Source organism: Mesoplodon bidens (assembly GCF_964165515.1).
Source record: "Mesoplodon bidens genome assembly, chromosome: 7".
Classification (NCBI taxonomy): domain Eukaryota; kingdom Metazoa; phylum Chordata; class Mammalia; order Artiodactyla; family Ziphiidae; genus Mesoplodon; species Mesoplodon bidens.
Window position 1 is genome coordinate 69,583,769 of NC_138164.1, and position 15,594 is coordinate 69,599,362.

General features: G+C 39.6%; 1 protein-coding gene across 5 annotated transcripts in view; it reads right to left on the minus strand.

Annotated features, from left to right (window-relative positions):
- The window catches only part of DLG2 (discs large MAGUK scaffold protein 2), a 1,231,136-nt gene that overhangs the window by 53,975 nt on the left and 1,161,567 nt on the right, over positions 1-15,594 (minus strand). For all 5 annotated transcript variants that reach the window (XM_081239496.1, XM_081239495.1, XM_081239497.1 and 2 more), the window contains one exon: positions 7,768-7,843. In XM_081239496.1, the coding sequence (XP_081095622.1) occupies positions 7,768-7,843 (76 nt within the window). The remainder of the gene's footprint in view (positions 1-7,767; positions 7,844-15,594) is intronic.

Here is a 15,594-nt window from a genome sequence, read left to right on the forward strand (position 1 = left end):
CATGTATCAGAGAAGGAAACTCAACTGTAGGCCCCTTTGAGAACCATCTGCAGAGAAGCCACTAGCATTTTTTAACCAGAGAATTATCTGTGTGCTGCTCACATGGCTCTCAGTGGACGTGGGAGCTCAAGGTTTGGAAAAATGTGATTATCACTTTCAAAAGAAAATATAGTGAGTTAGCAGCTCTTCCCATGCTGCGCTGGTGACACTGCAGAATTCCCCGGACACAACCCTGTCTCGCTTCTTTATGTAAAGATGTTAGACTGGTTAAAACCACCCTGCATGCACTATGGGGAAAGAATCAGAGGAGAAAGGCTAGAGCCAGGAAGAACAATTGGGAAACTGGTAGAGGGCCTGGAAGAGGGAAGTGATAATAAAGAACCTGAGGGGTAGCCTTTCCTGAGTTTGTGAACTTTGAGCAGAAATGTTGCCTTCCTGATGACTGTGGACTGAGGCAGTATGGCTCTCCTTTCACCCCATCCTGCCTGAATCTCTAGGTCACTCTGTACATCTGAGCTCTTCACTGGGCTCTGGCCACCCAAAAACTAGCTCTATTAAGAAGGTTTCCCTTTTTTTGAGGGCAGTAATGACCTTTCCTTTGCAACTCAAATTGTCACTTTGAAGCTGTTACAAAAGCAATCCTCATAACTCACCCTGGTGAAGCAAACATAATTCCTATCTTGCCAACAAAACACTGACTGTCAAGTCACTTTTTTGATAAATGATGCAATGGCAGGCTCTGCTACTAACTCTGTGTGTTCCAGAAAAATGATTCTCAGTTTCTTCATCTGTAAATGACATAGCAGGATCCAATGACCATAAGGGAATTTCCAAGAGTATATGAAACAGAACTGAGGCTTCTTAATGCTAGCTCCAGTTCGATTCAAGGAGACTGCCATGATCCTATCACCAATACCTCCATCTGCCCCATGTCCCCTCCTCCCAGTCAACATGCCCTCTGAAAGGGAGCTCAAGGCTTTAGAAAAGGAAACAGAATATGAGGTCAGATGTCCAAGGATGATGGTCCTCTCTGATCTCTTTAGCAACAGTTTCCTATTTTCCTTTCCGTTGCCACTGTTTGAAATTCAGATTTTCAGAATCTTGTACCCACAATACTGCTTTAGCTATCCCAACACCTCCCAGTGTCAGTCTCTCTCCCCTCCAATCTGTCTTTCCCATGGTCGCCAGACTGATCTCTTGGAAACCTACTTTTTTTTTTTTTTTTTTTTTTGCAGTACGCGGGCCTCTCACTGTTGTGGCCTCTCCCGTTGCGGAGCACAGGATCCGGACGCGCAGGTTCAGCGGCCACGGCTCACGGGCCCAGCCGCTCCGCGGCATGTGGGATCTTCCCGGAGCGGGGCACGAACCATGTTCCCTGCATAGGCAGGCGGACTCTCAACCACTGTGCCACCAGGGAAGCCCTAGAAACCTACTTTTGATCATTCACTTACCTTTCCTCTAAAAAGGGTGGACTGAGTAGCCAATGTGTCCGGTAGACACTGTGCTAAGTGCTAGGGGCACAAAGATGAGTAAGTTTGGAGCTCTGCCTGGGAGTGACATTTGGGCAGCAATCCAGATACATTAAGGGTGGAGCCCAGAGGAAATCACTAGCTTGGGTTTGCTCACAACTGTTAAAATTCTTCACTGTCTACAGGATTAAGTACAAGTTTCTTGGAAAATTTAAAGCACCAGAACTGACTTGAGTCTTACTTTCCAGTTCTGAGTTTCCATTCTTCATCAACTGTTGCTTGAAGTGAAAGCAAACGGTGTTTTATTTCCTATGTGTCCTGTGTCTTATTCCTACGCCACTGCCCATTCCTTGCAAGCTTTACTAATCTTTCAAGGCTCCCCAATTCAAATCCTCCCAGTTTCCAAGCTAGAATCACGTTCAGGGGAGCCTGAACTTCAGAGCAAGCTTCCTGTCCCTCTTATTTAGTATGAATCGCTTCCTCCCTGTGGAGACTCATTTTCTCCCCTAGTATCCCTGCTCCTTCAGGGCAGTGACCATGACTTAGTCATCTTGGTCCACATTGCGCAGCAAGCTGCCTTGTACTGGCACCTAATAAAAGTTTGTTAAATGACAGAAACATGTTTTCCAAGACTTCATTTTACTCTGGCATACCACAACAGAGAAAGTGTGCGGCCCCCCCAAGCTCCCTTCAGAAATGTTCTCAATACAGAAAGATGGACATCATCGAGGAAACCAGCTTCCCCCTTTTAGGATTTAAGTTTAAGCCGAAGTTAGTTTTTGACAAAGCTAAACCCAATTCAATTTATTTCTTCATTTTTCTTAAAATGCACAAATGCGACATGGTTTTAACAAGGGAGAGGGCATGCTATAGTAAACAGATTATGGGTTTTGGAATCAATCAGACCTGGGTTCAGATTTCTTCACCTCTCCAAGCCTCAGTTTCTTTAAATCTATAAAGAGGGAATAAATGATTTCCCTTCAAGTTTTGTTGTGGTGATTAAGAGAAGTGTGTAAGCCGTCTAGGTTTCTACAAGGCATACTCCTACTACTTTGAGTAATACCTATCACTTCTGTTTTGTACCAGCCTGTGGCTAAATAGGACTAGTTATTTATAGACTACCTTACTTTAGAAAGGATTTACAACGCAAGGGAACCCTTATACATTGCACATTGCTGACATTTAGTAAGAATATTAATAGTTCTCTCATACTCTTTCAGACATATATTTCCCTTCCTTAAATTATGGGGACTCTTAAATAAAAATAAAACAAAATTTAGCATAAATCACTAAATACCACTGATTTTTCAGTGGAAAACAGGTTGATTCTGAAGATTATACAATTTCTTAAATGTCTCAATAAATAAAATAGAATGGCTAATTAGAAAATTGATAAAAAAGGTAGAAGAACAATGAAAGAAATTAAGGTGGTGATTAAGTTTTCACCAGAAGCTAGTTTGAGTGGAGATTCATTAGAAATTTAGCTGACGTTCACAGGAAAGCTTGGGTGCATTGAGATCTGGGGCACTGAGACAGTTCTCAAGGAGATCCATCCAAACAGATGGCCACTTGGGTTTGGGTAGGCTGGAATTATCTGGGTTACGGACACAATTGTCCACTTGTCTTTGCATGTGTAGACACAGACTTTGTGAAGGCACATGAGGTGGATGGACAGAAAGCCTGGGCATTTCATTTGTAGCAAATGGGCACTTTGTAATGGAGAGCCTCAGATTTCCTCATAGATACTCTCCAAACCCAGGAAGCATCAAAGCTCATAGTCAGGCTTTCCATACAAGCTTCCCAACCTTCCAGATCTTCCCAGTCAGCCCCATTAGCTACAACTCCCAGCACACCATCCACACCTTCCATCTGGTGTCCCTGATCTGCTTGGCCTTACTCCAATATGCCTACAGTTTCCACCTTCATGTACATGCTGTTTCTTATGTGTGGCAAACTCTTACTCAAACTTCAAGATCTCATTCAAGTATCACCTTCTCTTTGAAGTCTTCTCTCTTATCCAAGGCATAATTAGTAACTCTCTTCTTCTTCTGACCTCCAACAGAATAAGGGATAGTGTGAAGGAATGAAAAGGGCAAATGTTCTACTGTCAAAATGATTTGAATTTAAAACTGACTTTTGTACATACTAGCTGTGTAATCTTAGGTAAATTAGTTAATTTTCCTGAGGTGCAATCTCCTGATATTTAAAATAGAGACTAATTCCCTAAATTTATGGGGATCATCAGTGATATTGTATCACCATTGTTTGCCTGCTTATATTTCTCTTTGTGAGCTCCGTGGTATTAAAGTATAAAAAGTATACTTGTGGGCTTCCCTGGTGGCGCAGTGGTTGTGAGTCCGCCTGCCGATGCAGGGGACACGGGTTCGTGCCCCGGTCCGGGAAGATCCCACATGCCGCGGAGCGGCTGGGCCCGTGAGCCATGGCCGCTGAGGCTGCGCGTCCGGAGCCTGTGCTCCGCAACGGGAGAGGCCGCAACGGTGGGAGGCCCGCGTACCGCAAAAAAAAAAAAAAAAAAAGTATACTTGTTATAGAAGTATAAAAAGTCTTTGCCTTTTTAATCACTTTGCTGCCCTACAAGGCACCTAGCACGGTACCTGGTATTGTGCAGCACTCAATTTTTAAAAATTAATGACTAGTTCTGGAAAAGTAATTCAAGCACTGATAGGCCAATTAAAGCCCAAGTCCTTCTATGAAGTGCTCTCTGGTCATTCCCACATCCATTCATTTGAATCCCCATAGCTCTTGTACACACTACTAATAAGACTCTTGTCACAGCCTGCTTTATACATACTAATTGATTCTAAGATCCTCCAGGGCAGTAACCATGGCTTTCACTCTGAATCCCCCACATCTCACAAAGTTCTGTGAATGCCATCTTATGATAAAGTTACTTAAAATATCCCATTCTCTTTCTCATTATAAAAAGTTTTCCTCTTCAGATTATGCTGAGTTTATGCCAGAGTCCCAGAGACTGAGGTCTTTGTAACAATGACTTATTTCTGTAGTCCTTGTCCAAGGCTCAGAGTGAGTGGCATCTCCTGACTTTCCCAACTCTCCACAGAGTTGGTCTGTCCTTTCTTCAGTGCACTTTCTCTTAACTGTCCTTTGCTTTCTACTTCAGGGAAAAAGTCTTCTCATTGATGTATTGTTCTCATGGGGACTTAGAAAACTTTGGTTTATTATTTCTTAATTCACAGGCTCATGGAGAATTATTCCTGGAAGGCACCTTAAAAAATCATTGAATCCGGGGACCTCAAATAGAGAACAATTCCCAATGTTGTGCTAGTCATGACTAATCAATCATAACACTTTTCCTCCTGAGGTCACATATGGCCTCAGAGTCATTTTCAACACAATATTCTAGTTAGAAACCATCAATTCATCGGTTTCCATAGGAGATGAAACTTGTTTGACATCCCTGATATAGTTCAAAGCTGCTATATTGCTAATGATGTCCAAAGAGCAGTGGTGACTTAGTAATGAACTGAAACCAGAACCCAGGCTACCTGACTCTCATGACTCTCAGTCCAGGGGTTCCCTTTTCACATGATCACTGCCTCTCCTTCAACAGGCATTCAAGTCCTAGAATTTATATTCTATTCATTGGCTCATACCTAACTGTATTTAGCAATATGATTTAAAAAAAACACAACACAAAGTTTGGCCTTACCAAAAAGACATCTGGGTTCTAACTGATGTTAGGAGCTCTTGAGCAGAAGGGCCTATGTTACACTTTGTATCTTTCACAAGTTCTAATCCTGAGTCTGGCACATGGTAGGTATTCAAAAAAAATTCTCTGATGTATATCCAACTATATATATGAAACAAACAGGAAATCTAGTCTTAAATTCTCACCAAGAATCAATGAAAAATCCTACCCCTTTGTATAGAAGCAGTATTTGTTTGAAAGGACTCCATGCATGATGACATATGGCCTCACTTTTTCTTTTTTTAAGAGTGACACCATGTTTAAATAAATTCCCATTTCACCTGAACGCTTTAGGGGTAAGTAAATTATTGTGTCAATGACTGGGCTGCCCAGTGACACTTCTACTTAAAAATACAAAGGGCAGTGTTGTGGTTTAGGGCTCAAAACTTCTGAGCTTTTCTTCTCATTTTTCATGGTGACATCTATTGACCTAAACTTGTGGTTCTGTGTGATGTTCACAGCCAAAATTATTAGAACAGAAAAGTAAAGGAAAGGAGATGAAGAGAAAGAGAATAGGAAGGCAGAAGGTGGGGAAAGGTATTTTATGATATAGCAATAAGATACTAGTACTATCACTTAAAAATACTAAATTTAAAAAGCTTTACAACCCACAGCTAACATCATACTTAATAGGAAAGATTAAATGCTTTCCCCTTAAGGTCAGGAACAAGACAAGGATGACTGTTTTTGCGACTTCCATCCAACACTGGAAGTTCTAGACAAGGCAATCAGTTATGATAAAGAAATAAAAGTCATCCATATTGGAAAGAAAGAAGTAAAACTCTCTCTTTTTACATATGACATGAACTTGTAGATAGAAAATCCTGAGGAATCCACCAAAAACCTACTACAATTAATAAATGGATTCAGCAAGGTAGCAGGATATAAGATTGATATACACAATAACTGTATTTCTATACACTTGCAGTGAACAATCCAAAAATAAAACAGAAAACAGTTCATGTGCAAAAGAATGAAATTGCAACCCTACTTCATATCGTATACAAAAACTAATTCAAGATGGATCAACCACCTAAATGTAAGAGCTAAAACTACAAAATTCTTAGAAGAAAGTATGGGCATAAATCTTCATGGCCTTGGTTTTTTAGATATAATACCAAAAACACAAGTAACAAAAGAAAAAATAAGATAAATCGGTCTTTGTCAAAATAAAAAACTTTTGTGAATCAAATGACACTATCAAGAGAGACAACTCATAGAATGGGAGAAAATATTTGGAAAGCATATATTTGATAAGAGATTAATATCTGGAATATACAAAGAACTTCTACAACTCAACAACAACAAAGGAACCCGATTTTAAAAATGGGCAAAGGATCTGAATAGACATTTCTCCAAGGAAGATATACAAATGGTCAATAAGCACATGAAAAGATGTTCAATACCAATGGTCATTAGGGAAATAAAAATCACAACCACAATGAGATACCACTTCAGACCAAACAGGATGACTATAAGCAGAAAGACATATAATAACAAGTGTTGGTGAGGATGTAGAGAAACTGGAACCCTCATACACTGATGGTGGGAATGTAGAATGTTCTAGCCACCTTGGAAAATAGTCTGGCAGTTCCCCAAAATGTTAACTATAGAGCTATCATTATGACCCAGAAATTCCACTCCTAGGTATATTCCCAATGGAAATAAGAGTATATGTCTACACCAAAATTTGTGCACAAATATTTATAGCAACATTGTCCATAACAGTCCCAAAGTGGAAACAATGCAAATGTCCATCACCTGATGAGTGGATAAATTAGATGAGGTATATCCATACAATGGAATATTGTTTGGCAATGAAAAGAAAAAAAGTATTTATTTATGCTACAACACAGAGGCACTTTGAGAACATTATGTCAAGTGAAAAAAGCAGTCACAAAAGACCACATAGTGTACAATTCCATGTATATGAACTACCCAGAATAGGCAAATATATAGAGACAAAGTAGATTAGTAGTTGCCTAGGGCTGGGTGGAGAGGGGCTGTGGTTGAGGGAGAGGGAAGTGACAGCTACAGATTTCTTTATGGGGTAATGAAATGCTCTAAAATTGACTGTGGTGATGGTTGCATAACTCTAAATTTCATTTGTTTACTTTCTTCTGTTCTATGTCTGTCACAACAATCCATGTATTCACTCAGGTGATCCATATGTATATTTCCATGACTATCCTGACTTTATAATATGTAAAGGACTAGACATATTTTATGATGAGCAGGTATCTTTTATGGAATCTATCCTTCTAGAATATTTAAAAGAAAAAAATTAAAGAAATAACATTGAAACCATTTTTTTTCTTCCTCACTATAGTCATTGCATCACCTTCATAACACATCATTTCTGTTGACCACTAGCAGCTTTACCCCCAAAATTTATTTACTATGAATCTACTTCATCAGAAATTACATCACTGCATAGCAATACATTTATAACAGTGCTCTACTGTCCAGTAGCTCCATAATCTGTTTGTTACCAACAGCTTAAATGTCAATTATAGTTAAATCCATGGCAAACGAGAGAATTTAATGTTTCGATTATTTTGTACCTACCCCTTTTGAATCAATCACTCCAGGTTTTGCATTAAACTTCACTGTCTTCAATCGGGCGCGTTCCTTTCTTTCCACCCTAAAGGAAATGGAAAATAAAGAGTCTATTACATGGCAAGGCATTTATGATTAAGTTTCTTATCAAATGAAGAACACCTATTCTTATCCTACAGTGCAAATAAAATGTGTTTTAAAATATTTCTCTTCTTTGTTCAGTATAAAAAGTCTTGGTATGATATCTCTAAGCTGCTAACACATTGCTTGCAATTTTTGTGTTACATGTACTGAAAGTCACATATTTGGAAGCAACAAAACCCTAATATTTGTTATTTAAATGCCTGAATCAATCAAAATCTATTTCAAGAAATCACAGTCCACAGAGAAGAATACCTAGGAAGCTAAGTAAGCTCTCAGCTCCTAATATCTCCTTCTCTCTTTTTGTTTCCTTTTTGTTCCCTTCCCTTTAGGAATACTGGGGTATTTATTTACCTTCACCTCAAAACCAAACATGTTACAGATAATCTTGAACTTTTCCTTTGCCCCAATGTCCTTCTGCTGCCATCTCTGCAGTTTTCATTATTTCACCTTCATTCATTCATCAAACACTTATTGAATGCCTACCCTGTATCAAGTAAGGTGCTGGGGAACAAAGAAAAAAAAATTAAAAAGCACCACTTTAATGAACACACAGTCATGTGTTCTTGGCAGGGACAGAGGGACAAAAAGACAGACATTGCTGCACAAAAGACTGCTGAAAGTAGTACAGGCACATTTATCTCATTGGAGGAAGATAAAGAGGGGGTGGAAAGCAATGGGGTGGGCTTCCTGGAGGAGGTGTCAATTTATGTGAGACTTAAATGGTGAGAAAGAGCTTGTCAGTGGGAAAAGTTTAGGGAGAATCTCCCAGACAGGAGGAACAACATGTACCATGACCCGAGGATATAATCAAGCTAAAGATTGCAGGAAGATTCTGGTACAGGGTATATACAACACAGGGACATGAGGCTGAAGAGGTGGTGAGACCTCCTTATAAAGGGTATCCATCTACTCTGAGGACATGGGGTTTTCCTTTGGGGAATCCTCATGATTTATTAGAGGCTATAAAGCTGAGAAGTGATAGACATTAGCATTTTAAATAAATGACTCTGGGGGAGGAGGAAGATAGATTGGAGGAGGGAAGGAACAGTGGGAAGCAGGAGGCCTATTTAGAAGCTACTGCCATAATCCAGGCAAGAAATGATGAGCAGTGATAATGAGGTGGAGGAGAGGGAAGGGTTGGAGAAATATTAATAACATAAAGTTGGCAGGACTTGTGCCTATTTGAAGGAGGGGGCTGAAAAGAGGTAAGAGAAGTTAAATACTTCTGATTCTTTTTTGAGCCTCTGTAATTAGACATGATCATTTTTTCCTCTAAGCTCCACGACATTTATTTGTATGTCTATATTGGTGTTATCTCGTTTCCTTGTGTTTTGTTTATTTTTGAGTTGCGCATACAAGGCTGTATGTTCCTTGAGGACAAGTCCACTATCACTCAGTGTATTATAGCAAGTCCTCAATAAATAACAGTTGAACTAAAATCATATTCATTGCATTGTTTTAGCATCTTTTTTTGGTTTAAATATGGCTAGCTCTAATTTCAAAAATGGGGAAAGAAAAAGGAGAGGAAAAAACCCTGAATCTACAGAAACTTAATGGCTTATGAAATCTAAGCTATTCATAGATCAATAATGAACAACATACTCCTCTTTAACTTAAAGTTCTTTTGTGTTTCCAGCTGAAACGCACTGAAGATCAGGGTTTCTATAGTTACAGAATGGAGTTTCAGAATATATTTATTTCAGTGTGAGAGTAGAATATTTGAATGGAAACAGATGAAGAAAATTCTTCAAATCGAACCTCAGATATGAAAGCAACATGCTCCACTAAGAGTTTCTACTTGCACCCAACATACAACAGTTGGGAGGAGATCAAGGAAGACTTCAGATAAGGTAAACTGCCAAGTGGAAAGATGCTCACTGAGAAAATGCCTACTACAAGCTACTTCAGCTTTTCTCAGTTTTAATCCAAGTGTAAATGCTAATTCATATTCATCTCTGCCCTGACTTTATCCTGGCTTCTTTGCATTAACCAGCCTAATTATGGGAACACTAGTACATCGGATGATGCCAAAATGACTGTAACATGCAGAGAATATATGGTTATTTGATTAGGCTATGCAAATAAATTCTGCATAAAGTGATAGAACTCACATGGGCCCCAAACATAAATAATATTAGGCTGAACTCAATATTCTATTCTAAGAATTGCTTAGAGCGTTCTAACTCCCCCCCCACCGGTTTCTAAGTTCATCCCTTTCATATTTCTTAAGAAATGTTTCTATTAAGCCATTTTAGTGGTTCATCACTTAAATCTCAAATGGGTTGCAAAGACTAAGTCAGATGGACAGACAGACAGATAGACACACACACACACACACACCTAATATTTGCTATGGTTTATTACTAATCTTCAAACAAGCAATAGAAAAAGTAAAAAAAAATTAAGTTTTACTGTATAGGTGACAGATTTTGGTTCACTCAAGAAGGAAGTCAGACAAAGGATTAATCTCCAAAATATACAAGCAGCTCATGCAGCTCAATATCAGAAGAATAAACAACCCAATCCAAAAATGGGCAGAAGACCTAAATAGACATTTCTCCAAAGAAGACATACAGATGGCCAACAAACACATGAAAAGATGCTCATTATCACTAATGACTAGAGAAATGCAAATCAAACCCACAATGAGGTATCACTTCACACCAGTCAGAATGGCCATCATCAAAAAATCTACAAACAATATATGCTGGAGAGGGTGTGAAGAAAAGGGAACCCTCTTGCACTGTTGGTGGGAATGTAAATTGATACAGCCACTATGGAGAACAGTATGGAAGTTCCTTAGAAAACTAAAAATAGAACTACCATATGACCCAGCAATCCCACTACTGGGTGTATACCCTGAGAAAACCTTAATTCAAAAAGATACATGTACCACAATGTTCATTGCAGCACTATTTACAATAGCCAGGATATGGAAACAACCTAAATGTCCACTGACAGATGAATGGATAAAGAAGATGTAGCATATATATATATATATATATATATATATATATATATACACACACACACACAATGGAATATTACTCAGCTATAAAAAGGAACAAAATTGTGTTATTTGTAGTGAGGTGGAAGGACCTAGAGCTGTCATACAGAGTGAAGTAAGTCAGAAAGAGAAAAATTAATACCGTATGGTAATGCATATATATGGAACCTAGAAAATTGGTACTGATGAACCTAGTAGTAGGGCAGGAATAAAGATGCAGATGTTGAGAACAGACTTGAGGACACAACGGGGGAAGGCGAGGCTGGGATGTAATGAGAGAGTAGCACTGACATACATACACTACCAAATGTGAAATAGATAGCTAGTGGGAAGCTGCTGCATAGCACAGGGAGATCCGCTCGGTGCTTTGTGACCGCCTAGACGGGTGGGACAGGGAGTGTGGGAGGGAGGCTCAAGAGAGAGGGGATATGGGGATATATGTATGCATATGGCTGATTCACTTTGTTGTATAGCAGAAACTAACACAATATTGTAAAGCAATTATACTCCAATAAAGATGTATAAAAAAAAAAAGAAGGAAGTCAGAAAGTTGTGACTTCTACTTGGGTTGGAAGTTTCATGAATGATAATGATGATGATGATGTAAGTGGTAGCTGAAGTTTTAACATATAATTATTAATGAACAATTCCTTCACATTTACATCATCTCATTTGGCCCCGACGTAAGCAAGTGTGGTATTCTCAACCCCATTTTATGGCTGGGAAAGCTAAGACTTGAAGCTTGCCAAATTAGAAAGTGGAAGAAATAGGGCCTGAGCACACATCTTTTAACAGCTAACTTCAGTGTCTGGCCACATCCACTCTGTTTGGGAAACAATACTTAAGGACCTTCCATGCCTCCCATATCCAATGGGTTTCAACAAACATGAGATTTTAGATGGTCACCCACAATTTTAAGACCAATATAGTTCCTTAGACGTCTGGGCTGAGTTTCTCACAAATGACAACCATCCCCCTTCCTTGCATCCCAAATCCCGAGTGTCCTGATTTAAATAAACCATAACCAAACTCAAGCAAAGAGTCACTGGGATAATACCTGTTATGACAGGCTCGCCTCAAAACTCAGAATAAATTTGTTTTTAACACTGAAATTCAGGTTAGCTAGATGTCTATTTGCAATGTTACATCAGAAACATTGGACCAATCTCTCTCCTTAGCAGTCTTTACATTCACTGCATCCCTAACAATAGTTGTGTTTTTCTATCCCAGAGGCTCATGTCGATTGCCTCTTGGGGATCTCTGCAAACCCTTCTCATGGGTAGCAGGGGATGTGGCTTATCTTTTTTCTTCGCTTGCCTCAACCCTGTCCTCTCTCCTAGTGCTTCTTGGGATACATGTGGATAGTTTATTGCCAAGATCAGTTAGGGTGGAGAAATAGGGCCCTACATAATGCTATGTTGTTTTGAGCATGAAAAGCTCAAACTCTGAAGAAAGGAAAACATATATCATTTGAGTAAGCACAGAAGTATTAGAAGCTATGCTAAACTTTACCTGTATTATCTATAATCTGTACAGTGATCCAGGGCTTAAGATGGAGCTGGGCATATAGTAGGTGCTTAATCTTTGTTGGTAAATGAATGAATGAATCATCAAGGAGGCTACTGGTTCTTGACCTGGGTGTGAAAACCAAGGCTCAGAGAGTTGAAGTGACTTGCTCAAACAACCAGTGTTTCTGATTAAAAAGTTGTTGACCATTTTACGACTTTTTTACTGTACTTGGTAGGATGTAAAAGTTCTATGTAAGATCTATGTAAAAGTTTAGCATCACCTTATCCAGTTATTTTACTAAGTGAGACTCCTTTAGCAGAAATACATGATGTTAAGACCCATAGATCTTTACCTAAGGGAATGGTGGGTCACCTGTGTAGAAAGACTGAATTGCAATGAAAGGACTGACATACTTCTCTCACACTCAAGAGGCAAGCAATTAATTAGATTATTTAAGCAGAAATAATCCTCTCCGCCCTCGTTTGGTCACTGACCAAAATACTGAAAACATAAACTGGATGGCAAAACTTGAGCAATCAATTCTGACACCTAGAGTCTCCAGAGAATACCACATGGCCATGCTTTAATGAGCCCAACTGTCTTCCTCCGCCTTCTCACCCATCTCCCATCTGGCGTTTTCAGGTTCCCGCCAAACACACAATGAGGGCAGGCTTGGAGCAATGGATGGTGGGAACATCATTTGGTGCTGGGTATCCCTTTGCCTGTGCTCCATAAGGCCCTGTTGCAAGGAGAATTGAAATACCATATAGGTTACCAGCCACAGGCTTGCAGGGAAGCTAAGTGAGTAAACCCTTATGCAATGCTAGCTGCAAGCTGTCATCTGAGAGCCCAGGTGACAGTCACTGTGGGGTAATGAATAGAGACTTGGATTAAGAGACAGTGGAACAAATCCTAGTTTGACCCCTCAGAAACTATGTAATCTCAGAAAAGAGAGATTCTGTGCTAAAAGCCCAGGTTTTGAAGTCACACAAATCTGGGTTGGAATCCTGCACCTGCCACTTATTAGCTCTATGACTTAGGGCAGGTCACTCAACCTCTTAGGATCTCAGGTTTCATGTTGGTGAAATCAGGATATTAACACAGACTTGAAAAATTATGGTGAATTTATTTTTAAAGATTCTTTTTAAAAAAAAAAAATTTAATTAATTTATTTTTGGCTGTGTTGGGTCTTCGTTGCTGTGCGCGGGCTTTCTCTAGTTGCGGCGAGTGGGGGCTACTCTTTGTTGCGGTGCGCAGACTTCTCATTGTGGTGGCTTCTCTTGTTGCAGAGCACGGGCTCTAGGTGCGCGGGCTTCAGTATTTGTGGCACGCAGGTCCAGTAGTTGTGGCACACGGGCTTAGTTGCTCCGTGGCATGTGGGATCTTCCTGGGACCAGGGATCGAACCCGTGTCCCCTGCATTGGCAGGCAGATTCTTAACCACTGCGCCACCAGGGAAGTCCCTATGGTGAATATTAAATAGTACAAAAAATTGGTTAGTATAGTATTTAAAATGTAGTAAGAACTCCTTAATTGTCAAGGGCTTCCTCCAGTATACCCTTGGGGTAGTGAAAAGCCATCTGGTCTGGCTACAGAGAGAACTGGGTTCAGCCAGTGGCTGACTGCATCCTTGGGCAAGTTACTTGACTTCTCTGATCTTCAGCTTCCTTATGAAGCTTTTGTAAAGATTAAAGAAAATCTTCTATTTGAAAGCAACTGGCACAATATATACTCTATCATCAGATGGAATTCATTCCTCTGCTGCCCTTTCACTTCCCTTGATACCTGCTATGGACTAAATGTTTGTTTCCACATAAAATTCATATGTTGAAGCCCTAATCCCTAGTGTGGTGGTCTCTGGTGGTGAGGCATTGGGAGGTAATTAGGTTATGAGGGTGGAGTCCTCATGAATCAAATTAGTGGCCAAAATGAAGAAATATGAGAGAAAAGATCTCTCTCTCTCTGCCACATGAGGAAACAGCAATAAGGCCATCTGCAAACCAGGAAAAGGGTCCTCTCTGAGAACCCAATCAGCCACTGCCTTGATTTTGGACTCCAGAACTGCAAAAAGTAAATGTCTGTTGTATAAGTCACCCAGTGAATGGTATTCTGTAACAGCAGCCCGAACTAAGACAGCACCTTTATTTACAATATAGCCCTCATCACAGTGTAGCTGTGCCAAAGTTACATGTTGGTCCTACAAATATTGGGCTCTAGGCAGTGACTGGATGATAGCACCTGGCACACAGAAGCTGCTCAAGCAGTGCTTGATGAATTGAATTTTGTCAATTCTTATTTTTATAATGTTGGGAGGCAGGATTACATATGAGTTAAGAGCATTATAGCCTGGAATAAAATCCCAGTTACACCATTTATTAGCTGGGCAGTATAGGCAAGTAAATTAATCTCTCTCTGCTTCAAACTCCTGGTTTGTAAAATGAGGCTAATTATATTACCTTCCCCATAGGGTTGTAATGAGGTTTAAATAAGTTAATTGTAAAGGGCTTAGAACAGTGTCTAGCATGCTCTAGGAGCATTTATTTAAATAATATTTATTTACCAACTTCTAAAAAGAGGGAGGGAAAAGGCAATGATTTTCATACTCTTCATTTTACGATTTCATAGGGACGATTAAATAGAATCATCAATAGAGAAACATTTTTGTAAAGGGTGAAGTCATAAGGGATGTTATCCATTATGAGATTTTTCCAGACCAGCTCTACGAGCTGAACTATACTCATAAAAGGGGGTAGAGAGGAATTAAGGATAACCCTAATCTAATAATAAGTCATATTGATAACAGTAACCATTTATTCTGAGTTATAGTTATAAGATGCTGAATGCAGTATAAAATAAGAGTGCCTCCTTTAGAAGTTAAACATTAAAGAGCAGCCCTAGGGAAGGCTCATGATATATTTTATTTTATTTTTTGTAATCTTTTAAAGGAATTTTTTCTTTTTTTAAAATTTATTTATTTATTTATTTTTGGCTGCATTGGGTCTTCGTTTTTGGGTCTTCGTTGCTGCACTCAGACTTTCTCCAGTTGTGGAGAGCAGGGGCTACTCTTTGTTGTGGTGTGCGGACTTCACACTGCTGTGGCTTCTCTTGTTGTGGAGCACAGACTCTAGTTGCGTGGGCTTCAGTATTTGTGGCACGTCAGCTCATGGGCTCTACAGC